Here is a 25,451-nt window from a genome sequence, read left to right as displayed (position 1 = left end):
CCGACCCCACCCCCGGCCCCTGGCCCGGGACCCCCTCCCCTCCCGGGATCCCCTGGGATTCCCCACCCCTCCCGCACCGCCGGGGATCCGGCGGGCCTGGCGCGAGTCCCTGCCCGGCGCCCTGGCTCGGCCCCCGGGCTGGAGGTGCCCGGAGCCCGCCCTAGGAGCCTCAGCCCAGCGGAGACGGCGACTGCAGTCGGGAGGTGAGCGGGAGCCGAGGAATGGAGGCTAAAGCCGGGTTGGGGCGCCCGCGGGGAGCGGGGTCGGGGGCCGCGGTCAGGGGGTCTAGCAGCAGGGCGTGGGACAGGAGTGGAGGTTTGGGGCCGCTCAGGAAGGAGGTCTGAGCGAGAGTGCACATTTTTTTCTGCATCCAACCCCCTGTCCTGACCTCATTTTTTTCTCAAAGCACCCCTCGGCCTTCCTGGAAGTGTGACCTCTGCACCCCGCCCGCAGCCCTGGAAGGGCTCTGGTGGCCCCCTTTCCTAGGCAGACTGTGGCTGGGGTGAAGATTGAGCCGATTGTGCATTAAGTCAAAGACAAACCTGCTTCCAGGTGCTCTCCCCATTATACCACACTGCTTCCACTCTCGCCTCTTAAAGGACCCTTCTCTTAGTTCTTGAGAACCCTGCAAGGTTTCCCTGGTCAATATGGGGGTGGGGTCAGAGGAGTCACTCTGGAAAGCTCCTGGGCTAGATAAAGTGTTGACAAGATAGGAAGAGGCTGGTCAGAGTAGAAGGGAAAATTAAGCCTTAGGAGGTATCTTTTTTTTGGGGGTGGGGGGGTGGGGGGGGATAATATCTACTGATTGATGGGGGAGGGAGAGAGGCTTGAGATACGAGGTAGAAGTAAAACTGAGATTTGAAGGTAGAGGAAACCCAGAAATAAAGGAAAGGTAGGAGGAAAAGTGGAAAGGGCAGATGGCAAATGTCATGAATGTGATGATCATTTTTAGGGCCATATCAGAGGTCCTATAAAAGAGACAGCCCATTCCTTTGTCAAAGTACCTCTAAATAAGATTGCACAATTTTACATAATGGTAGAGTATTCTATATATCTATTAAAATCAGCAAAGCACAATTTTTTAACAGATAAAACTATTTTTTTAACATTACAAAATTACCTTATATTGATGGCAGCACATTTTAGTAAATGTGGACTATAGTCTTGGTCTGGAAAAGAAATTAACACAGTAACATGCTTAGAAAGTTAAAATGTGAATAAGCACCTGCAAGTACTAGAATGTCACTATATAAATATTTTGCAAATTGTGAAAGAAAAATGTACTTTTTAAAAATATATTTTCTTTGCTTGAGCCGGTTTGGCTCAGTGGATAGAGCGTCGGCCTGCAGACTGAGGCGTCCCGGGTTCGATTCCGGTCGGGGGCATGTGCCTGGGTTGTGGGCACATCCCCAGTAGATGTGCAGGAGGCAGCTGATCGATGTTTCTCTCTCATCGATGTTTCTGGCTCTCTATCTCTCTCCTTTCCTCTCTGTAGAAAATCAATGAAATATATTTAAAATATATATATATATATATATTTTTTTTATTTCAAAGAGGAAAGGAGAGGGAAAGAGATATCGAAACATCAATGATGAGAGAGAACCATTGATCGGCTGCCTCCTGCACACCCCACACTGGAAATCGAACTCACAACCTGGGCTTGTGCCCTGACCAGGAATCGAATCATGACCTCTTAGTTCATAGGTCGACACTCAACCACTGAACCACACCGGCTGGGCAGGTTGTTTTTTTAAATCCTCACTGGATGATATGTTTTTATTGATTTTTAGAGAAGGAGAGAAAGAGAGAGAGAAGCATCAATGTGAGAAACATGGATAGGTTGCCTTCTGTACACACTCCAACCGAAGATCAAACCCGCAACCTGGATATATACCCTGACCAGGAATTGAACCCAAGTTCCTGCTGGTGCATAGGCTGACACTCCAACCACACTGGCCAGGGCAAAATGTACTTTTTGAAAATCAGTGCAAGCATACTAGCCTATGAAATGAATGGTACCCCTTCTTGCTATGCAGTGCACAGTCTGCTCAATGTTACCATGAGCCTTGAAGTGAGCAGCTTTCCTTTTATCTAAGGTCTTTTATTTTTATGTTTTTGAGATGCATGAATCATTTTAATTTGCTGAATGTGTGTTATGTGCCATTAAGTTGGCTCCTACGCCTGATGACCGTATGAATGAGTGACGTCCACAATGTCCTGTCCCCAACAGCCCTACTCAGTTCCTGTAGACTCATGCCTGTGACTTCCCTCTTTTTTTTAGAGGACGTTTATTAAAGCTGAGGAGAGTGAAACAAGGAAGGGCCTAGGATAGAAGAAGCAATAGGAGAGAGACTAGGTGCTTTGACTCATTAATAAGTCGGAGAAAAGGGGGCCTTGGGGACAGGTTCAAGGGGTTTGCCTAGGACCAGCTGCTAGGGCTCATTGCTCCCTGGTTGCAAGTCTAGTGTGATCTCTTAGAATTTAGGGGATGCTTACCTGTGGGGGAAGGGAAAGACTCTGGCATGCTCCTGGCAGGGAGAGCGCTCCCCTTTTATCTGAGGTCTTGTGAACTGGAGATGTTTCTTCAGTGATATGGAAATAGTGCAATGGTACAATCTGCCTTTCTCTCTTGAATCTATTGGCACTGACCCTCTTATTTATAAACTACGATGTTATAAAAATATAAAGGCTCTATCCTAGAATGGATTTTGGGATCAGAGTTTTGGACTCCACCTTCCCAGTATTCCTGTCCCTACAATCACTGCAAGCAATCTGAATTCTAGTAGGCAATACTGGTCATTTCTACATTTTTGTACATGCCCCACTTATTTCTACAGCCAAACATTCTCAAGCTTCCAAAAGACCTTTGGCTGCATTGACTTAAGTTCAACTCAACCCCACTTTTCCCATTAAAATTGCTTCTGTTTGCTTCTGTTTTAGCTTTCTTTTGTCAGTGGAATTCATTTCCTTATTGTCTGAGATCTTAACAAAGGCCCAGGGAGTGTTCACTTGGGCCTTTGGGCTCACGCTCCTGGTCATAGGAAGAGGAACACCTCTCTCTAATACAGCGGTTCTCAACCTGTGGGTCGCGACCCTTTTGGGTGTCGAACGACCCTTTCACAGGGGTCGCCTAAGACCATCAGAAAACACATATATAATTACATATTGTTTTGTGATTAATCACTATACTTTAATTATGTTCAATTTGTAACAATGCAATTGGGGGTCACCACAACATGAGGGACTGTATTAAAGGGTCATGGCATTAGGAAGGTTGAGAACCACTGCTCTAACAAAACCTTCTCATCCTCACAGATTTCTGACTTCCTGCTGCTCCTTGCACTTTCCAAGGTCCATTCTTGTGATTCTCAATGGAGAATGAAAACATAGATTCATAATGAAAACCAGCCCCCATCGGCCACTGATTCTCAAAAGACGGAGGCTGCCCTTACCTGTTCAAAATGCCCCAGGTGAAACATCAGAGGAGGAGCCTAAACAGCCCCCTGCCCAACAAGAGCCTGATCAAACGCAGGCCTCCAATGAGGTGGCAGAGTCCACCTCTTGCAAGTTTCCGGTTGGGATCAAGATTATTAACCACCCCACTATGCCCAACACCCAAGTGGTGGCCATCCCCAACAATGCCAATATCCAGAGCATCATCACAGCATTGACCGCCAAAGGAAAGGAGAGTGGCAGCAATGGGCCCAACAAATTCATCCTCATTAGCTGTGGGGGAGCCCCCACTCACCCTCCAGAACCCCAACCTCAAGCCCAAACCAGCAATGATACCAAGAGGACAGAAGAGATCACCAAGACCCCAGGACCAAAACCTGCAGCTACCGATGGGAATCTTCCTAGACTACCTGGAGCCCTTCTCGGGCAGAGATGGGAGAACTGTGGTATGTGGTCTGCAAGGCAAAGGGGTGAGGAGCTCAGCCTTTCCCTTTTGGTGGCAAGGACTGCAGTCAGTCATGTTGATGCCTACAACAGGTAGCATGTAGCCTGACCCAGGGAAAAGTCATTCTGAAACCTTCACCCAGATCCTTTGGGCACTGTCCAAAGGGTTGTAATGATCATTTAGCACTTCTAATTGCCTTCTTTATATTGGAAAAGGATTTCTTTATTGTTTTTGTTTATCTCTCCCATTGACTGTATAAAGAAGTAGGGATCTTTATCTATCTTAATAAAGGAGAAAACTGAAGCATGAGGAGGAAAAGTGGTTTTCTCTGTGCAGATACTTATAAACTCTTTTATAAGGTTGCCTTGACGGATCTCTAAGGCTCAGTGTGGCCCACATTGAAATGCAACTTGAAACTATGCTCCTGAATTTCTCCTGAGATCCATAATGGGGTGGAGTTCCTGAGTGCCACAGTAGATTCAGCATGTATTCATTCCCTTGACCCTAAGGATAGAGCTCTTGGAGAGGTGATCCCTAACCACCAATTTTGATGGATCTGCTGGGCATCAGATCAGGCAGCTAAGTGACATCTTGAATTATTTCCCCTCTAGCTGGCAGTGAGGCAGCAGGCTGCACTCTTAACACCAGCTTGACCAACATCCAGTGGCTTGGAAAGATGAGTTCTGATGGCCTGGGCTCCTGCAGCATCAAGCAAGAGATGGAAGGAAAGGAAAATCAGCACTTGGAGCCGAGTCAGGTTAAGGTGAACTGTCACTCACTAGGGACATGAGAGCCAAGCAGGGAACTTCTAAGAAGGGAAATGGACCAAGTGGCCTATGCAGCAGAATTTCCAAGTTCTGGTATTAGCGTTCACTTAGTGCAATTCTGTTTAACCTTTGAGCTACCTTTCTGCTTGGGATCTTTCTCTCCCATCTGCAGAATTTCCTTGAGGGCAGATTCCTCTGGCTCAGCGTATTCTGTCAGCACTGAGTTTAGTACTCCGCCCTAAGGTATTCAGGAAATGATAAAAAGGTCTTAGTTTGGAAAGCCAAACTTTAAAGAAGCAACCCAACAGTATGAAAGAAATATAGCATTCTTAACCAGATAGTTTTCTTATATATTACTAGAAAATAAAGTGAGTTAGATGATAATTTTAAATATTTCCCCAGCAATCAAAATTGATTTGACCTACTTGTGTGGCTGGGGTTGTTTTTTTCACAGTTGCCACACACCTGGATTCTGTTGTATATCCCTTTTAATCATTCATGCCACAACCTTTAAAAGTGAAAATTTGCATGGATATGTACATAAGTAAAAATTGAGCTGTTCACTTATAACTTATATACTTTATGAAATTATTTAGATAAACGTATCAAATAAATATAAACTTACAAATATAATAAAACTCAATATTTTTTAAAGCTTAATATTTTGAAATGTGAATAATCAGACCCTTGCCTAAGACTTAGTCAAATTTACACTTTGTAGACATTTTTCTGTCCTGTACTCAGAAATATTTCTCTCACGCAAACATTGAAAGGAGACGGATTTATTCACATCACATCAGGAGAAGGAATTAGAGTAAGACCTAGGTCTCATGGGCCCCAGGTCTGAAAAATGGGTGTGGTGGGGGTTTTTTTTAATTGATTTAGAGAGAGAGAGAAACATCGATTTGTTGTCCACTTATTTATGCATTCATTGATTGCTTCTTGTATGTGCCCTGACCAGAGATTGAACCTGCAACCTTGGCATATTGGAATGATGCTCTAACCAACTGAGCTACCCAGCCAAGGCTCCATATGGGTGTGATTTTGTATAAAATTAATGTTTTATAAATCATAACATATACCCAAACTTTCCTGGGAGATTTCAACTACCAAAAACTGGACACTGATTATTGGGAAATATCTTCAACAAAATTAACAAAGACAGAGAAGTGGTTCTACATTGTTGGACTGGGTTGGATCATCTCTAAGATCCTTTCTAATTCTAAACTTTTATTCTGTGGAATAGTGGTCTGGGGTGAGTTTGTTCCTAGTGTGATTTTTGTGGGATAAGAGGTTTCTCTAGGGAATGTTATTCAAGGGGGGCTGGGAGGAGGTCTTATGAACTCTTCCATGTCATTCCCTTTTCTCTCTCCCTCTGGTTTCTCATAACCCTCAGGTTGAGGAGCTTCCAGGAGGATCAACATCCTGGCAGGACTCTGTGTCTGAGCGGCCGCCATACTCTTACATGGCCATGATACAATTCGCCATCAACAGTACCGAGAGGAAGCGCATGACCTTGAAAGACATCTACACGTGGATCGAGGACCACTTCCCCTATTTTAAGCATATGGCAAAGCCAGGCTGGAAGGTACTGTGTTCCATAACAACCCACATGGAGGTCACTCTGGTCTGACAGTTTGTCTACACAGATGTCCAACACTTGATGTCTGGTGCTCTGAGAGAATATTAAGGATGCCAGAACTATAACCAGTTGTATCTTTTGGATTATTACTTGATCCTGCTGAATCCAGGCAAAATCATCAATAAGAACTCTGCAGCCACTTTACCTGTCACTACCTAAGGTTTACCAGGACTCTTCCATGTAGCACTGAGCCCAGTTTTATGCTACATTGAACAGCAGCTGGAGTGACTAAGTAGCTTTCTGAAAAGATCTTTTAAAAACAGTGCTATCTGTGAGGCTCATGATTCACCTCCTCTAATGTCACATAATATTTCTAGAAGGCAGGGATTTTTTTTCATTTTATTCATGGGAAAACAGATGCCTGGGAGTCACTAGGTCACACTACAATGTCAGAGCCACAAATCAGGTCCTTTGACATACTCAGCTTCAAGCCAAAGTTTTTTGTTTTGTTCTCCCCACAGTAGAACTTTTAACTTCACATTCTTACCTCAACTAAATTTCCAAGTTTCTTATTTCGTTCTTTTTTTAAAAAATATATTTTTATTGATTTCAGAGAGAAAGGGAGAAGGAGAGATAGAAACATCAATGATGAGAGAGAATCATTGATTGGCTGCCTCCTGCATGCCCCCTACTAGGGATTAAGCACACAACCTGGGCATGTGCCCTTGACAGGAATCGAACCTGGAACCCTTTAGTCTGCAGGCCAACGCTCTATACACTGAGCCAAACTAGCTAGGGCCCAAGTTTCTTATTTCTTTACTCTCCTAAATTGCTATTGATTATTGCTTCAAAGTCTCATTCCTCTTTTCTAGCTCTTGACAGCTATCCAGGTCTTTTCTTTAACACAAACCTAAGAAATGGTATCGCCTTTATCCCCGTAGGATAGATGGGTTTATGGCTGAGGTGGACGACTCTGCAGTGTGGAGGTAGGGATAGAATTGGACACTCGACAAAGTCTGTGCTGGGTACAGTGGGTGAGGCCTGAGGCTCATATTCCCTTAGGAAACATCAAGGGTGATGTTTCTGTAGCTAAAATAGCTGATAACCGGTTGTCTCTTCTTTCAGAATTCCATTCGCCATAACCTTTCTCTTCATGACATGTTTGTTCGAGAGACGTCTGCCAATGGCAAGGTCTCCTTCTGGACCATTCACCCCAGTGCCAATCGTTACTTGACCTTGGACCAGGTGTTTAAGGTGAGTGTCCTGGTTTCTTCTAAATGGGGCCAGAGTTGGAGGTTGTAATATCCATCTCAAAAAGAAACCAGTGGTCCTTGTCATGATCTTATCTGATCTGGGGAGAGTTAGATGCTAGCTGGCCCATAGGTGATTTGTATAAAACTCAATTAATTAAGTACAGTTGACAAATACCAAATGACCCACTTTAGTACTAGACCAGGCCATAGAGAGGACTACTTGGATCCACATAAGAGGACTTCCCAGAATAGCATTTCCCTAACTGCCCTGTGGATAAGAACTGCCTGGGATGCTTATTAAAAAACAACTGCCCATCCTAGCACGTTTGGCTCAGTGGATAGAGAGCATGGGCCTGCGGACTTAAGGGTCCCAGGTTCAATTCCTGTCAAGGGCACATGCCCTGGTTGTGTGCTTGATCCACAGTAGGGGGTGTGCAGGAGGCAGCCAATCAATGATTCCCTCTCATCATTGATGTTTCTATGTCTCTCCCTCTCCCTTCCTCTCTGAAATCAATAAAAATTTATTTTAAAAAAACCCACACAACTTCCCAAGCCCCTTTCTTGGGGCTTCTGATTCAGTGGGTCTAGGATGGGCCCAGAAATATGTTTTTTTAACAAGCTTCTCAGGTGATTCTTACAGAAAAAGTCTAAGAAACCTTGTTTTTTAAAAGCCCTTCTTTAGGCTGGAGACCAGAAACCGAGCCAACTGAACAACTCTTTAGAAGTGATTGTTTTGGGATTTCAGAGCGCCCATAACCATTCTGTTGGGAGGGACAGTTGACCAGGGTGGCCCTCAGCATCAGGCAGGAATAGGTGTTTTTCCCAATGTGGTCAGATTGATTGACCATGCTGGTGGTAACTTCATCTCATTTCTCTCCCACAATGCCTGCCCACCACAGCCACTGGACCCAGGGTCTCCACAATCACCCGAGCACTTGGAATCAGTAAGATTCTTTCCCTCTGGCTCGGGGTTCGGCCTTATTTTCCTTTCACTGCTTAGCATGGCTTTAGCGGACAGGGACAAGACTGCCAGCCCTAAGTACAGAGCACCAAGCTTCTGGAGTGAGGAAATGTGTGACTGTCACCTCATCTCCCCAGAGGAGGGCCCACTTCTCCTTCCCCTCACATGGGCGACCATGAAGGTGCACTGAGCAGAGCGGGCGTGGCAGGAGGACATGCCATGGGCTTGGTGCAAGACAGCAACCACAGTGCATGGCATAGGTCTGGCAGGAAGCAATGTTTTCTCTCACTTTCATCCTGGCTTTTCTTTGTCACTCTTAGAACTACATGCCTTAGCATCCCCTGGGGGTGGTGAGGACACATGGATGAGGTGCTAGGACCTGTCACCATAAACCTGTGTGCTGCCCACCTTTCCCATTAACCAGGCTTGGTGGCATTGCTCACCTGCATCCTCCCAGAGCAGCTTTGTTTTCTGGGCTGTTGGTTAGCTCAGTGCATAGTACCAGAGCAGCTGGTAGGTTCTCCTGCCTCCTCCCCTGCCTTATTAACCCAGGTTTCTCTCTCTTCCTATCTGCCACACACAGCAGCAGAAACGACCCAATCCTGAGCTCCGCCGGAATGTGACCATCAAAACTGCACTCCCACTGGGCGCACGTTAGTATGGGAGAGTGGGCTTCAGACCTAATCCTTGTTCTGGGGGCATATTTTTAGGGGATCAGACTCTGGGATTCTGTGCCTCGCTCAAAGGGATCTGTGCCTAGCTCAAAGGGATCTGAGCACAGCTCCTGGGATTGAGAAGGGTGTGTCTCTGGACCCATACCCCTTAACTCTCCTATTTCCTCCCAGGGCGGAAGATGAAGCCATTGCTACCCCGGGTCAGCTCATACCTGGTACCCATTCGGTTCCCAGTAAACCAGCCACTGGTGTTACAGCCCTCGGTAAAGGTGCCATTGCCCCTGGCAGCTTCACTCATGAGCTCAGAGCTTGCCCGCCACAGCAAACGAGTCCGTATTGCCCCCAAGGTGAGTGGCTTCTGTTTTCCTCTGAGGATTATGTGCATTGGACCTACATTTGCAACTGCACTCTACTGAGTGTTCCTTGAATAGCTTATAAATTAAGTTGGGTAGGTAAAACAATGGAAAATTTAATAACATATAAAAGCTAAAAAGGAATTTGACTACAATGTCAGTGTTGTCAGAAGGTCCAAAATACCTGATGAGTGTGTAAGAATTGGGACAAGGTCGTTATGATACACTAGTGGCCCAGTGCACGAATTCATGCACATTGAAAGGAAATTAACTAGAAGAAATATTTTAATATCGCTATTCGCCCTTTCTCTATAATAGAAGTGTCAACCAAATTCACTATCAGCAACGACAGATGAAAACACACGCATGCAATTGGTGCCAGCAAGAGCTTTTTATGTATCACACATGCGCGAGTTAACTTAGCCTTTTATAGATAGAGAACAAACTTGCTTAATTAGACCTGCTTTCTGATTTAGCTAAACTTTTTCCAGCCCAGTGAAGCACCCCAACTCCTCTTTGAGGTAATTGTCAGCAACACAGCAGTAAATATCAACACGATGCAGATTATTATTGTAGATCACACAGGGAGAACAAAGGGTAAAATATATATATTTTTTTTAATTTCTTTTTTTTTTTTATATATATATATTTTATTTATTTTTTTTTACAGAGAGGAAGGGAGAGAGATAGAGAGTTAGAAACATCGATGAGAGAGAAACATCGATCAGCTGCCTCCTGCACATCTCCTACTGGGGATGTGCCCGCAACCAAGGTACATGCCCTGACCGGAATCGAACCTGGGACCTTTCAGTCCGCAGGCCGGCGCTCTATCCACTGAGCCAAACCGGTTTTGGCAAAGGGTAAAATATTTAACTGCAGCAGTGTTTGACTATATTCTGCGCAGTGAGAAAACCTGAAGTCATTTTCAAGTTCCACCATTTCTTACTTTTTTTAAGTCGGGTCAGGTTTCTAAGCTTTCTAAATCTCCATTTTCTGGCTAATTAAAAGAAAAGAGGATTCCACCGAGTCTCCTATCTACCTACTCCAGGACTTCTGTGAGGATCAAATGAGATGAGGCATGGAAAATGCTTCACAGACATTTGGTTACAGTGTAAAGTGTTTCCATCTGGCTATACGCAAGTGGTATTCCTGGGCTGAAGAAACTGCAAGGAGGCTAGTCGTCACTAGGGAGAGGAAGCCAGGTGTTGCTACTTGATGTCATTACTCAGACGGAGGGAAGGACACTTAGCATATTAGCCTTTTATATAGATCAGTGGTTCTCAACCTTGGCTGCACATTAGAATCACCTGGGAATCTTTTTAAAATCCTGATTTCTGGGCCTCATCCTCTGGAAATTCTGTTTCTTTGTTATGGGGTGGGGCCACAACATTACTAACAAACAGAATTTCTGGGGGATGAGGCCCAGAAATTAGGATTTTAAAAAGATTCCCAGGTGATTCTAATGTGCAGCCAAGGTTGAGAACCACTGATATAGATAGATAGATGGGCTGGGTGGTTAAAGAAGAATTTTCAAATTTTCAAAAAAGAAAAATCTTTTTCATTAAAAAAATTTGTTTTTATTGATTTCATAGAGAGAGGGAAGGAGAGGGAAAGAGAGTCAGAAACATCAATGATGAGACAGAATCATCAATTGGCTACCTCCTGCAAGCTCCCCACTGGGGATTGAGCCTACAACCCAGGCATGTGCCCTGACCAGGAATTGAACTGTGACCTCCTGGTTCATGGGTCGGCACTCAACCACTGAGCCACACCAGTCGGGCAAAAGAAGTAGGTCTTAGAAGTGGATTTGGGTAAACAGATAAGAGTGGAGAGAGTATAGAGCAGTCGTGGGCAAACTACGGCCCGTGGGCCAGATCCGGCCCGTTTGAAATGAATAAAACTAAAAAAAAAAAAAAGACCGTACCCTTTTATGTAATGATGTTTACTTTGAATTTATATTAGTTCACACAAACACTCCATCCATGCTTTTGTTCCGGCCCTCCGGTCCAGTTTAAGAACCCATTGTGGCCCTCGAGTCAAAAAGTTTGCCCACCCCTGGTATAGAGTCAGGAAATGCCAGTTTGTACCCAGTAATAGTGGAGTAAACTGGTCAGTCTAGCTCAGGGTTTCTCAGCCTCCATACTATTGGCATTTAGAGCTGGATAATTCTTTGCTGGGGGTGGGGGGTAGGAGTGCTGTCCTGTGCACTGAAGGATGTTTAGTGGCATCACCTGGTCTCTCCCCACTAGGTGCCAGGAGCACCACCCCCCTACCAACCATGTAAAAATTAAATTAAAATGTCCCCAGACATTACCAAATGGACCCTGGTTGATAAGCATCATTGGTCTAGTTTGAGAGGAGGGTAAGTTAAGACCATATTTTGATGGGCAACCAAGTCTGGACCTAACCCTCCAGAAAAGTTTTTGTGAGCAGAAGCTCATCTGTAACAAAGTAGAGAAAAGGCTCCACCCCCTTCACTGAGATGGAAACAGAATGGGCTCTGGAGTTTAGAGACTTGGGTTGCTTTTTAAATTATTTAAAAATTATTTAAAATATATGTATAAAATGATACGTACCACCATACATAATTTTACATATGTACTTTAATATGATTGTAGCATGTATATTGTTTTTGTTTTAATGAAGTCTTTTTCCCTTTTTCTTCTTTTTGCTTACCCTCTCCCACCTTCACCCATATCACCCCTGCTCCTCAAATAACCTATAATGACAATTTACTCTGCTTTCTTCCATATTTTTATCTATTTTTAGTATAATAGACATACATATATAGTCATAGCCATTTTTTATTGTTGACAGTATTACAATGTCCTCCACTTTTCCCCCTTAACTCCCCTCCACATAGCGCTCCCCTAGCCATTTTATTTACTTAATTATTTTTCAAAATATATTTTTATTGATTTCAGAGAAGGGAGAGAGAGATAGAACATCAATGATGAGAGAGAATCATTGATCGGCTCTCTCCTGCATGCCCCCACTGGGGATCAAGCCCACAACTCAGGCATGTGCCCTGACCAGGAATTGAACCGTGACCTTCTGGTTCATAGCTTGATGCTCAACCACTGAGCCACACCAGCCAGGACCCTCCTAGCCATTTTACATATACACACACAGCACATGGAACATTGAAAATGGGATTATATTACAAGTCACCTGGCACAGCTCTATTTCATTGTCTTTTTTTGTTATTGTTGTTAATCCTTACCTTAGGATATTTTTCCATTGATTTTTAGAGAGAGTGGAAGGGAGAGGGAGAGACAGAAAGAAATATCAATGTGATCGAGATACATTGATTGGTTGCCTCCTGCATGCACCCTAACCAGGGCTGGAGAACCTGAACCTAGGTATATGCCCTTGACTGGAATCATAATTCATTGTCTTTTAATGGTCACATAATATTCCATGGTGTGGCTATGTCATAATTTTTCAAACCATTCCACTTTTATGGGCTATAACATTTTGATTCTAATATTTTTCTCCTATGAACAGCATTGCAATAAATATCTTTGCAAGTATTTTCTTACTAGTGCTTTTATTTCTATGGAATAGGGTCCCAGACATGAGATTGCTAAGTAAAGAGGTATTTTAAATTTTATTAAATATTGCTAGATTGCTTTTCAAAAAATCTGTGATAATTCACATTTCTACTAGCAATATATGAAAGACCTATGTCTTTGCTAGCAATTGGCATTATTAATCTTTTTAATATTTGCCCATCTAATGTACATAAAATTATTTCATCTTTCTTTGCTTATTAGTAAGTGTGAGCACCTTCTTGTTATGTTTATTCACTTGGGATTATTCACTGTGAGATGCTTATTTATGGATGTTGCCTATTTTTTATAGGGTTCTGTTAATAATTTGTGCTAATTCATTTTATTAAAATATTAACCTTCTGTCTTTTAGGCTGAAGATTTTTTTTTTACTTCCATTGTTTGTTTCTTATGGTTTCTCTTGCCACAGTAAGATTTTACATTTTTATGTAGTCAAATTTATCTCTTTTCTCTCTTACAGCTTCTGGGTTTCCAGTCTTGGTTAAGAAGGTCACTCTCAGATTGTACATGTAGTCTCCTAGATTCTCTTTCAGGATTTGTATGGTTTTAATTTTTCTTTTATCTTTGTATATGGTATAAAAGAGGCATCCAACTTTATTTTTTCTCAGCTAGATACTAATTATGTCAGCACTATATTAAATGATCTACCTTTTCCCCCTGAAATTGAGCTACCACCTTCATCATATATTCTCATATTTAATAGTTTTTAAGAATTTAAAAAGACAAAAAGAGGATTAGTAGCAGCATGTCACTTATTTTAGTCATCATCTTATGTCCCTCCTGGTGACTGGGTTGAATCTCAAGGCTTCAAGAGCTCCCTCTCATCTTGTCCCTACTTCCCTTTCAGGTGCCGCTAGCTGATGAGGGGGTCGCTCCTCTGCCCACTGCAGGGCCAGTGAAAGAGGAGAAATTCCTGCTTGGAGAAGGGCTGTCTCCTCTGCTTCCAGTTCAGTCCATCAAGGAGGAAGAAATACAGGCTGGGGAGGAAATGCCACACTTAGGGAGGCCTATCAAGGTGGAGAGCCCGCCCCTGATAGAGTGGCCCTCGCCGTGCCCATCTGTCAAAGAGGAGCTGTCTCAGTCCTGGGAGGAGGACTCCCCTCACTCGCCCACTCCAAAGTCCAAGAAGTCCTACAGTGGGCTCAGGTCCCCAACCCGGTGTGTGTCTGAAATGCTGGTGATTAAACGAAGGGAGGGGAGGGAGATGAGCCGGTCTCGAAGGAAACAACACCTACTACCTCCCTGTGTGGATGAGCCTGAGCTGCTCTTCTCAGAGGCCCCTGGGACTTCAAAACCAGCCACAGAGCTCACTCTCCCTTCAGAGCCCTCCCAGCTTGGCTACTCCCAGGAGGAGGGAGGACCTTTTAAGACACCCATTAAGGAGACGCTGCCCGTCTCCTCTACCCCAAGCAAATCTGTCCTCCCCTTGAGCCCTGAATCCTGGAGTCTTACACCCCCAGCCAAAATTGGAGGGTTAGATTTCAGCCCAGTACGAACCCCTGAGGGTACCTTTGGCCCCCTACCTGACTCCCTGGGGCTGACAGATTTCAGTACCACCCCACTGAAAAGTATCCCCCTCTTTGACTCACCCCAAGAACTCCTCAATTCTGAGCCCTTTGACCTCAACTCTGACCCCTTTAGTAGCTGTTCCCCCTCAGAAATGGAAGTCCCCAAGCCAGACTACCCCATGGTTGGGGAGCCACAGGTTGCCAGCCTTCCAGCCAACCGTTCCCTGACAGAAGGCCTGGTTCTGGACACAATGAATGACAGCCTGAGCAAGATTCTGCTGGACATCAGCTTCCCTGGCCTGGAGGAGGACCTGCTGGGTCCTGACAACATCAACTGGGCTCAGCTCATGCCTGAGCTGCGGTAGAGACCTGACCTTACCCTTGCTGCTCAAGCTGTCCGCTCTGGGCCATCCAGGAGTGGCTGGGCCATCCAAGGCCTGAGTAAGGACAGCAAGCAGGGACTGTCCGCCCTCTAGCCCCACCTTGTTATGCCAAGGCAGACATCGTGCCATAGTCACCACTGGGCCCTCTACAAGCCTCGAGGCCCTGGTATCTGAACTCTGTGCCACCCTCTGCTCCCCTAGAGAATCTGATTCCTCAATCCCCCTGCGAGAGCTGAACGGTGGGCATAGCAGAAACAAGGATGAAAGGAGATTAGGAACTCCCCAAACTGTTTGTATTGTGCCCAGCAGCTTCACCTTCCCTGTTCCTTGCAGGGTGTCCTGTAAATAGTGTATATGCTCCAAATTATCCTCTAATTTTAAATGTAAGCTTATTTCCTTAGATCATTATCTACAGACTATCAGAAGGTGGGTAGGATGACAGGGGTTTCACTTTGCTTCTGTTCCACGCTTTCCTCCAGGCCCAAGTTGCCTGCCTCAAGGGTTCTTTACTGTAGGCACCCAGGCAAGCAGGTCGGCTTGCCAGAGCCCCTTCTACTGCTCTCCTCTCCCACCTCCCCATGTTTCCAAGAAGAAATCCTGGTAAAACTGTCTCATAATGTGTCAAGAGTTGAATTGGGAGTGGGGGGTGGATGCATCTGAAGCAGAGTGTGGGTGCTCAGCTGTGTGCCCATGTGATGTTTCTCTGATAGTGCCCCCTAATCATGCCAGAGAGACTAGCACTGATGAGAACCTGGCCTGAGGCTTGAGGAGGCTAAAAGGGTCCTGACCTGCCTGGCTTCCTTAGCTTGCACTGCAGCTTTGCAAAGAGCCACCTGGGCCCCAGCTGGCCATATGCATGTGAGCCAGCGCAAGAACACTACTGTAACTACTCAATAAAATCCAGGGTGTAAGAGTTTCTCTCTGTGGTGTGTTGGCGTCTGGTCCCTAAGCTAAGAAGGGATTGGGAAAGGAAGTGGGTGATGATGAAGATGGGCAAGCAAGGTCTGAAGACAACAAGAAGCACTTGAGAGTGCAAAGGCCTGTGGCATGGACCACCTCCCATACGGTACCTGCACAGGCACACAGCCTTTCTATCACAGAGATGACTTTTCCCAATAATGGTCCTGCACAGCCAGTCCCCACTAAGGGAAAGGAATACCTGGGGGCACACCTTCCAGAGCATTAGGAAAGGATGAGCCCAATTACAGGTACCTCATGACCACCTTTACCTCCAGCCCAAGGCCTGAAAGCCAGCCTGTCCTGCTTTTGTCCACAGGCCTTCCTAGGCCAGTCCCTTCCCAGAAGTGCTCCCATTTCCATCTTTCACAGTCAGAACTTGTCTCATCCCCTGGCTCTGGGCCTGGAGCACCCAGGGCCCAAAGGACTGATGAGCCCTCCTCCCTGAGGCACCGCCCAGGAAACAGCACCATAGCAACCGGGCAGCAAACAATGCTGCCAGTAAGGTCTTTCCTATAAAGCTGCCCCTCCTGGCAATTAGGCCCAGAAGAAGAATGGCTTGTAACCCAGGAAGATCACTCAGAGGGCAAAGTAATCCATCCAATGCCAGGAAACCTTTCCTGCAGGTAGGGGCCAGGGCCCCATCTCTGAGACCTACCTTTTTGTACCCCACTGGGCTAGTGGCTGTCCCCCTGGGTCATGCTTTCTCCAAGGCAGCAGATCAGTCTGTGAACTCCCGCTGTCTTCCTCCCTTAGTTCTATGGTACTATGAACACGGAGTTCAGAAAAGAGGAGAGGAGAAGCCTGGTTATTAGATCTCCTGGGCCATTGGTCACAGTAATGATTTAGGGGACTGGGCCCAAGAAATGGGAGTTTGGGGAACCAGAAAAGTCCTAGGAGTGGACTGGCGGGAGAGGCATTTTTGAAGAGCATAGTATCACGATTAGTGCAGACAAATGGCCACAGGCTTTCTGGGTGAATTATTTACTGTGTGAGATATTTACTGTGTCTTGCTTTTTGCATCTTTGAGATGAGGACCGTAACAACACCTGCTCACAGGGCTGTGAACATTAAGTGAGATGTGGATAAGTACTTAGCACAGTGCCTACATATTTGCTACTGTTTATTTCATGGGGGTGTGGCACAAAAGGGAAGGGAGGAAGAGCCTAGGTGCTTTCTATACTTGCTTGTATTTTAATGAGAAGGGCAATGCACCAAGGACAGGGAAACGAGCAATGGGAGGAGTCCTGGTAGAAAAGCACCCAGGCTCCCTTCTCTGAGGAAAGACTTGCCTCCTGCACGTGGCTTGGTTATGACATTTTCCCTCAGGCTTTCCTCAGGCCCTATGTGCCCATTAGGAGCGTGAGCTCCTCAGCAGGATTGGGGGGCCCCAGAATGAAGAGGATGGGTGGAGGGAAGAAGTGAAGAGTGGGAAAATCCAAGTTGAAAGAGGGTGGGAAACCAACCCCAAACCTGGCAGGTGGAAAAAGAACAAAAGATCAAGTCTATGGCAGTGGTTCTCAACCTTCCTAATGCCGCGACCCTTTCATACAGCTCCTCATGTTGTGGTGACCCCCAACCATAAAATTATTTTCGTTGCTACTTCATAACTGTAATTTTGCTACTGTTATGAATCGTCATGTAAATATCTGATATGCAGGATGTATTTTCATTGTTACAAATTGAACATAATTAAAGCATAGTGATTAATCACAAAAACAATATGTAATTATATATGTGTTTTCCGATGGTCTTAGGCGACCCCTGTGAAAGGGTCGTTCGACACCCAAAAGGGTCGCGACCCACAGGTTGAGAACCGCTGGTCTATGGGCATAATACAGAGCCAGCCTGCCTGCTGCTGGGCAGGGCCGGAAGGGAGACACACTCCCTGCCAGGCCGCCAGTGCCCCAGGAGAGCCCTGGTGTGGAGGAGGCCGGCAGCTCCTTTCCTCTGGGCCACTCCCGGGAAGCAGAGGCAGAGTGCCCACGCTTCCTTTGTCCTCTCTAGATGTGCCTGGCCGAGTCCCTCCCAGACTACCGCACATGGGCTCAGCGTGAGTTTCTCCTCACGGATGAGCCCAGGGAATTGCCTGGCTTCACCCGGCAAACCTACCACCAGCTGGCCCTGAAGCTGCCACCCTGCACAGACATCAAGTCCAAGGTGCGCCACCGAGTAATCCACCCTTGGGCGGATAAAACCAAGCACACCTGGGGCTTTCACACGTGGCTTGACGTGGGGCGCTTGCCCGCCACCTTTCCCAGCAGGCCTGACAGACCCTATGATAGCAATGTCTGGCGCTGGCTGACGGACTCCAGGGCCCACCGCCATCCCCCTGCAGAGCCCGCCATCCCCCCACCCTCCTGGATGGGTCAAAACAGCTATCTGACCTTCATCAGCTGTACTCCTATCTTCTTGAATGAGAACCTGAAGAAACAGGTGATTTTCAGGACAGTGAAAGAACTAAAAGAAGTGGAGAAACTCAAGCTGAGGAGTGAAGCAAGGGCACCTCCACTGGACACGGATGGCAACATCCTGCCGCCAAAGAACTTCAGGAAGTAAGAGGCGCTCCTTCCTCAGGGAGCTCACCCACCTCCCCATGTTCAGGTGACCCCCCCGCCCTCTGATTCCTGTTTCTGATATCTAATTGGAACTCTAACTTTGCCACCTCTGAAAACTAAACACTCTTCTGAATGTATCTGGAGGAAAGGGAAGGAGGCAAGGGAAAGACAGCCAGGGGAGGGGCTCAATCATTTATTTATTTTTTAAATATATTTTTATTGACTTTTTATAGAGAGGAAGGGAGAGGGATAGAGAGTTAGAAACATAGATGAGAGAGAAACATCGATCAGCTGTCTCCTGCATGCCCCTACTAGGGATTGAGCCTGCAACCCCGGGCATGTGCCCTTGACCAGAATTGAACCCGGGACCCTTGAGCCCACAGGATGATGCTCTTATCTATTGAGCCAAACTGGCCAGGGCCTTTCTGCCTTTCTGAAGGCTTCTTACCCTTTCAACTTTCATTCGTTTTCTCATGAAGCCTTCCTGGGGGATATATATAAAAGAAAGGCAGAAAGGAGGGGATGGAGGACTGACTGGTGTGAGCAGAGACAGGAATGCAAAAGGACTTATTCCAGAACCCTGCAGCTCCCCCTCCCCCCACCCCATCGTGGGAACTCACAGATATTGCCATACTGGGTCCAGTCCAGGCACTGGGCATGAGTGGCAGGAAAGGAGGAGAAGAATAAGGATAGAATGTCTTAAATTCCGATCCCACAGGCATTAACAGAAGCATTGTGGGGTTGAAGGGGGAGGCTGTGGAGATCTGCAATCTTAAAAAAAAAAACCAACAATTGGTGATTTTGAGAGAAGATTATTCAGGGCCTTGGCTTCTCTCTAGTGTCCCTGCAATGAAGATTTATTATTATTATTATTATTATTATTATTATATTTTTATTGATTTCAGAGAGGAAGGGAGAGAGAGAGAGATATAGAAACATCAATGATGAGTGAGAATCATTGATTGGCTGCCTCCTGCACGCCCCCGACTGGGGATTGAGCCCGCAACCCGGGCATGTGCCCTTGACCAAAATTGAACCCGGGACCTTTCAGTCCCCAGGCTGATGCTCTACCCACTGAGCCAAACCAGCCAGGGCTATTATTATTATTTTTAATTGAATTTAGAGAGGAGGGGAAAGGGAAAGAGATAGAAACATCAATGATGAGAGAGAATCATTGATTGGCTGCCTCCCGTATGCCCCACACTGTGGATCAACCTGCAGGCCTGACTGGGGGTGGAGAGGGTGGTGGTGGAATTGAACTGTGACCTCCTGGTTCATAGGTTGACACTCAACCACTGAGCGACACTGGCTGGCTGCAGTGAAGATTATTGATGGTTAAAATGTGCCAATACTAGGCATACAAAGGTGAAGGAGACTTAGCTCATTCCTCAAAAAACTCAGTCAAATTATAGTGCCAGATGTTCTGTGGTTCCTTTTAAACAGCTCTGTAAGGGGTTAAAATAAATTGTTAGAATTACTCTAGATCCACGAGAAAGCACATTCTGAGCATGAAAGATCCAAAGATTTTGGACAAGAGCTGAGCCTGAAGATACTCATGATCTTGCTGGGAAACAGAACATTTATATATAAACTCAGCCATTCTCAACTCTGGTAGAACATCAGAATTACCTGGGCCTCTGTAGAAAACTGTTGAGGTTTGAGCACCACCCAGAAGAGTCTAACTTACTTGGCCTGGGGGCAGCCTGGCATGGCATTAAGCTCCTGAGGATGATTCTGTTGTGCAGCAAGGCCTGAGAACTTCTGCTGTACATGGAAGAGAGCAAACAGGGCTATCTGTGAACCAGGTGCAAAGCATGTTGAGCCACAGGAAATTTGCCACCATTTAACTATGGATTTTAAAAAGTCAAATTCTTGCCCTAGCCAGGTTGGCTCAGTGGATAGAGTGTCAGCCTGTGGACTGAAGGGTCCCAGGTTTGATTCCAGTTAGGGACACATGCCTGGGTTGTAGGCTTGATCCCCAGTGTGGGGTATGCAGGAGGCAGCCAATCAATAATTCTCTCTCATCATTGATGTTCCCCACCCCCACCCCCCTCTCTCTCCCTCCCTCCTTCCCTTCCTCTCTGAAATCAATAAAAAAATATATTTTTATAAAAGGCAGCCCTAGCTGGTTTGGCTCAGTGGATAGAGCATCGGCCTCAGGACTGAAAGGTCCCAGGTTCGACTACGGTCAAGGGCACATGCCCAGGTTGTGGGCTCGATCCCCAGTGGGGGGCATATAGGAGGCAACCAATCAATGATTTTCTCATCATTGATTTTTTTCTATCTCTCTCTCCCTTTCCATTCCTCTCTGAAATTAATAAAAATATTTTTTTAAAAGTCAAATTCTCACTGTTGAATCTAATACTACAGGCCTGTAGAAGAGAGAGCCATCAGACCAGGTGTTGGAAGGCGGCAGGTGAGAGCAGGGAGGGTTCTTGGATAGCATCATATTAACCAGTGTTGAGAAGAAGCATGTGCTGTATTGGGGAATAGTCAGAATCTGGATAATGAAATATCCTACAATATGTTGAAAGATTGACCAGCTAAATATAATCATTCCAGCTAATGCCAAACACACACACACACACACACACACACACACACACACACAGAGGCACATTTGGAATAGATCAATTTCCAATTAGGAAAAGAGACAGAAGAATTCCCTATAGCCTGATTGCTCATAACTTATGGAGGGCTGCATCGTACTTTGCCTTCTCACCCCTTCCATCATGCCTGATCTCTTCTCTGACTTCCTGTTCTCTCCACACCCTCACCCCTCAACAGGTACCAACACATCTCAGCTGGTGGAAGGTTTGAACCCCTCGGCTTCCAGCTTCTGCCCACCCCACTTCCCAGTGATTCTGCCAGGAGAAGGCCCTGCCCGAACCCTCTGCCTCACTACCAGGAGAAGGCGCTAAAGCTGGCCTTGTTGCCAAGTGCGCCCCTGAGAAAGGACCTCGTGAAGAACTACCAAACCCTGATAAAGGACCGCATTGCCTTGCCCCTCCACCATCTCTCCAAGGCACAACCCAGAAAGAGAAAAAGAAGACCTGAACACACCTAGAAAAGCCTCCAGATGGGTGAGGACCACGGTGGGGACACAGACCCCCAGGCTCCAGTGTTCTCAACAAATGTACCTTAAGCAGGAAGCCTTTGGGTGGCTCAAGGACTCTGGCTTCGTAGAATGGAGCCTCCCCAGCTCCTCCCCATCTTTGTAGCCCAGGCTCATCAAGACTCTACTGAAATGCTAAATTGTTACGTCTTCCTTGGAGGACTCTCTCATAGCAAGTGGGAGGATTGGTGTGTGTGGGGGGGGGGGGGGGGGGGCGAGACAAAGAGAGCAGGGAGAGCAGAGGGGGGTTCCCATTCCCAGGGACAGAATGAAAAGTGGGGGAAACGACGGTGTGGTGTGGTGTGGTGTGTGATGTGTGTGTGTGTGTGTGTGTGTGTGTGTGTGTGTGTGTGTAGGGTTGGGGGGAGGAGGGAAGACTATAAGAAATGTGGGTAAAAAGTTACTTCCACTCCCATAGCCCACTAGAACAAGACTGGGATTATCAGAGTACAGGAAGTTTTTTAGGCAAAAATAACCTCAATTCCACCCCTCCATGGACCATTTGATGTCTGGAAAAAGACTGGAGGTAACTCTGCTGGGTTGCAGGTCCTACACAGGGTTTGGGGGAGCAGAGGTCAGGCCTAGGCTGGTGCTAGAGGATGGAAGAGTCAAGTCTGAGGTAGGCTGACCAGGCCTCCATAGAGGGACAGGAGTAGAACAAAGCAAAGGTCAGAGTGGTTCCCCCAGAGCATTATGTTAGGGCCTGTGTGCTGCAGTTGACCCCAGATTCCTCAGCTTTTACAATGGGGTACCAAGGACAAGTGGCCTAAAGTGAAAGCAGGCAAACCACATCAGAAAGGTGCTGACCCAGGCTGGGTGGAGGTTGATGGGGGAGGCCCTGCAAGGGACCTAGTGGAGGTGGCAGCGGGTAGGCAGCTGGGAGGCTGCTGAAGAGTCACCTCATCTCTTCTTGTCCCTGTCATACCCCAGGTTGGTGATCTTCCCCAACTGGGCTTCTCTTGGCCTTCTGTCCGTTGCCTCTTTGTCTCCACTTTTCTCAAGCCCATCAGGCACCAGGGAATCAAAACACCACCAGGGTTCTAGCCCTGGTTAACCAACCACTAACCAGCTATGTGACCTTGGGGAAGGTCATTGTGTGACCTTTGGGAAGGTCATTGTCCCCTCAGGCTTTCAGTTTTTTTCATCTGCACCTAGGTGGGATTAGGGTATAAATCAGTGAAATAAATAAAATCACATAAGTGAAATACCTGCAAAGCATCCGACACATTGTAGATTCTCCATAAATAAAGCTATAACCATTATTCCTAGAATAAAAGAAAAAAAAATGGACGGAATATTACTCATCCATAAGAAGGAATGAAGTACTACCCCTGGCCTGGTAGCTCAGTTGGTTAGAACATTGTTCTGATACACCAAGGTTGCAGGTTCAATCCCCAGTCAGTACACATATAAAGATCAATCAAGGAATGCATAAATAAGTGGAACAACAAATCTCTCTCTCTCTCTCTCTCTCTCTCGCTCTCTCTCTCTTCCTATTTCTCTAAAATCAATCAATAAATTTTTTTTTAAAAAGGAATGAAGTACTGAACCATGCAACAGTGTAAATGAACCCTGAAAACATGCTGCATGAAAGAAGCCAGAAAAGGCGGCCTGTTGTATGATTCCATTTATATGAAATATGTAGAATAGGCAAATCCATAGAGACAGAAGGTAAACTGACAGCTGCCAGGTGCTGGGGAGGAGATAATGGGGACTGATTGCCTAATGGGCTCAGGGCTTTCTTTTGGGCTGAAAATATTTTGGAACTAGATAGAAGTGGTGGTTATACAGAATCATGAATGAATGAAATGCCACTGAATTATGTACTTTAAATTGGTAAATTTGGGAGAAACCAAGGTGGCGGCATAGTAAACACCGGAGATTGCTGCCTCGCACAACCACTTCAAAAATACAACTAAAAGATGGAACGGACATCATCCAGAACCACAGGAAGGCTGGCTGAGTGGAAATTCTACAACTAGAAGGAAAGAGAAAAGCTGAGACTCAGAGGAGGTGCAGTACGGGAGTAAAATACTAAGGTGCGGAGTGCATGCAGAGCGGGCTGGCGGCTGAGGGCGAGGTTGTCTTTTTCAATCGGGAGGGAGTCTCAGGCTCTGAGCTCCAGTTCCAGGTGAGTCTCTAGGGACCCAGACTCATGGGAGAAGCGGGACTGTCTGGCATCGGTCAGAACCGGAAGGCAGCTTTCTTTCCGAGGGGCTTGCAGCGATTACCGGGACACTGAGAAGCAGAGCCTCTGAGGGCAAGACTGAGAGCAGCCATAACTGCTAGCCCCGCCCTGTTGATCCTGTGGGACCCGCCCTGCCCAAGCCCTGCAGGGAGGCTTTTGCTGGATAGCCTCAGGCAAAGGCTAGATTAGCACCTCCCTAGAGATTCAGGAGCCAGGGAGCCCAGAGGTCAGAGTGGGACCATCCAGTTTGCAGCTCGTGGAACCATAAAAGACACACTCAGGGGGCAGACTCAGTGAGCACCAAAGCCCCATCGAAGCAAGTCTTGCCCCAGAGGGGTGTCTCCAGCACAGAAGTTCTCCCACTGCAGACCAGCTGATTCTCACAGCCAATTGGACTGGAGGTCAATTCCTCCCAGTGATAACTACAACAATCAAGGCTTAATTACAACAAGACTGTGCACAAAGCCCACAAGGGGGTGCACCAAGAGTGTCTATCTCAGGTAATTGGGACACTTAGCACAGAAAGGCACTCTACCGACACAGCGAAGCATAAAAAATGCCAAGACAAAGAAACAGGACACAAACGACAGAAATGGAGGAAAGCAAACTGCTGGATATAGAGTCCAAAACCACACTTTTAAGGTCTTTGAAGAACTGTCTAGAAGCCGCCGATAAACTTAATAAGGCCGTCGAAAAAACTGGTGAGACCGCCGATAAATGTAGTGAGATCTTCAGGAAGACTGGTGAGACCGCAGATAAATGTAGTGAGATCTTCAAGAAATCTAGTGAAATCCTCGATGTTGTGATAAAGAACCAACTAGAAATTAAGCATACACTGACTGAAATAAAGAATATTATACAGACTCCCAACAGCAGACCAGAGGATCGCAACAATCAAGTCAAAGATTTGAAATACGAAGAAGCAAAAAACACCCAACCGGAAAAGCAAAATGAAAAAAGAATCCAAAAATACAAAGATAGTGTAAGGAGCCTCTGGGACAGCTTCAAGCGTACCAACATCCGAATTATAGGGGTGCCAGAAGAAGAGAGAGAGCAAGATATTGAAAACCTATTTGAAGAAATAATGACAGAAAACTTCCCCTACTTGGTGAAAGGAATAGACTTCCAAGTCCAGGAAGCACAGAGAACCCCAAACAAAAGGAATCCAAAGAGGACCACACCAAGACACATCATCATTAAAATGCCAAGAGCAAAAGACAAAGAGAGAATCCTAAAAGCAGCAAGAGAAAGAGACTAAATTACCTACAAGGGAGTACCCATATGACTGTCAGCTGATTTCTCTACAGAAACTATGCAGGCCAGAAGGGAATGGCAAGAAATATTCAAAGTGATGAATACCAAGAACCTACAACCAAGACTATCCAGCAAAGCTATCATTCAGAATTGAAGGCCAGATAAAGAGCTTCACAGATAAGGAAAAGCTAAAGGAGTTCATCACCACCAAACCAGTATTATATGAAATGCTGAAAGGTATCCTTTAAAAAGAGGAAAAAGAAGAAAAAGGTAAAGATACAAATTATGAACAACAAATACCCATCTATCAACAAGTGAATCTAAAAATCAAGTGAATAAATAATCTGATGAACAGCATGAACTGGTGATTGCAAGAGAATCAGCGACATAGAAAGGGAATGGACTGACTATTCTTGCGGGGGGCGGGG

At 46.0% G+C, this 25,451-nt stretch overlaps 2 protein-coding genes across 7 annotated transcripts; both read left to right on the top strand.

The window, feature by feature from the left end:
• The first annotated feature begins 140 nt into the window (after positions 1-140).
• Positions 141-15,850, top strand: FOXM1 (forkhead box M1). 6 transcript variants are annotated; one of them, XM_070407566.1, is made up of 10 exons: positions 141-203; positions 3,316-3,899; positions 4,510-4,661; positions 6,062-6,253; positions 7,373-7,501; positions 8,400-8,444; positions 9,048-9,114; positions 9,307-9,482; positions 13,521-13,598; positions 13,908-15,850. In XM_070407566.1, exons 2-10 carry the CDS (start codon positions 3,398-3,400, stop codon positions 14,931-14,933), a joined length of 2,367 nt encoding a protein of 788 aa, XP_070263667.1. In that variant the 5' UTR covers positions 141-203; positions 3,316-3,397; the 3' UTR covers positions 14,934-15,850. The 6 variants fall into 6 exon arrangements, with proteins under 6 accessions (XP_070263667.1, XP_070263666.1, XP_070263668.1 ...); XM_070407565.1 differs by having other exon boundaries at positions 9,045-9,114; XM_070407567.1 differs by lacking the exon at positions 8,400-8,444 and having other exon boundaries at positions 9,045-9,114.
• Positions 15,851-16,462: 612 nt separating this feature from the next.
• Positions 16,463-21,607, top strand: TEX52 (testis expressed 52). Its single transcript, XM_070407563.1, has 3 exons — positions 16,463-16,534; positions 17,916-18,463; positions 21,254-21,607. Exons 1-3 carry the CDS (start codon positions 16,463-16,465, stop codon positions 21,531-21,533), a joined length of 900 nt encoding a protein of 299 aa, XP_070263664.1. The 3' UTR covers positions 21,534-21,607.
• Positions 21,608-25,451: the final 3,844 nt, after the last annotated feature.

This window comes from Myotis yumanensis, unplaced genomic scaffold (assembly GCF_028538775.1).
Source record: "Myotis yumanensis isolate MYYU_CA2020_CCGP unplaced genomic scaffold, mMyoYum1.0.hap1 SCAF_3, whole genome shotgun sequence".
Lineage (NCBI taxonomy): Eukaryota > Metazoa > Chordata > Mammalia > Chiroptera > Vespertilionidae > Myotis > Myotis yumanensis.
This window is presented reverse-complemented; position numbering and strand designations above follow the sequence as displayed.

Bases quoted from the DNA above. Each gene is read 5' to 3' on its own strand.
- FOXM1 (XM_070407565.1), top strand. From the start codon at position 3,398: ATGAAAACCAGCCCCCATCGGCCACTGATTCTCAAAAGACGGAGGCTG. The intron at 3,900-4,509 runs GTATGTGGTCTG...TTTCCCCTCTAG, and splicing joins GCAGAGATGGGAGAACTGTG to CTGGCAGTGAGGCAGCAGGC. The intron at 4,662-6,061 runs GTGAACTGTCAC...CATAACCCTCAG, and splicing joins TGGAGCCGAGTCAGGTTAAG to GTTGAGGAGCTTCCAGGAGG.
- TEX52 (XM_070407563.1), top strand. From the start codon at position 16,463: ATGGCTTGTAACCCAGGAAGATCACTCAGAGGGCAAAGTAATCCATCC. The intron at 16,535-17,915 runs GTAGGGGCCAGG...TGTCCTCTCTAG, and splicing joins CCAGGAAACCTTTCCTGCAG to ATGTGCCTGGCCGAGTCCCT. The intron at 18,464-21,253 runs GTAAGAGGCGCT...ACCCCTCAACAG, and splicing joins CCGCCAAAGAACTTCAGGAA to GTACCAACACATCTCAGCTG.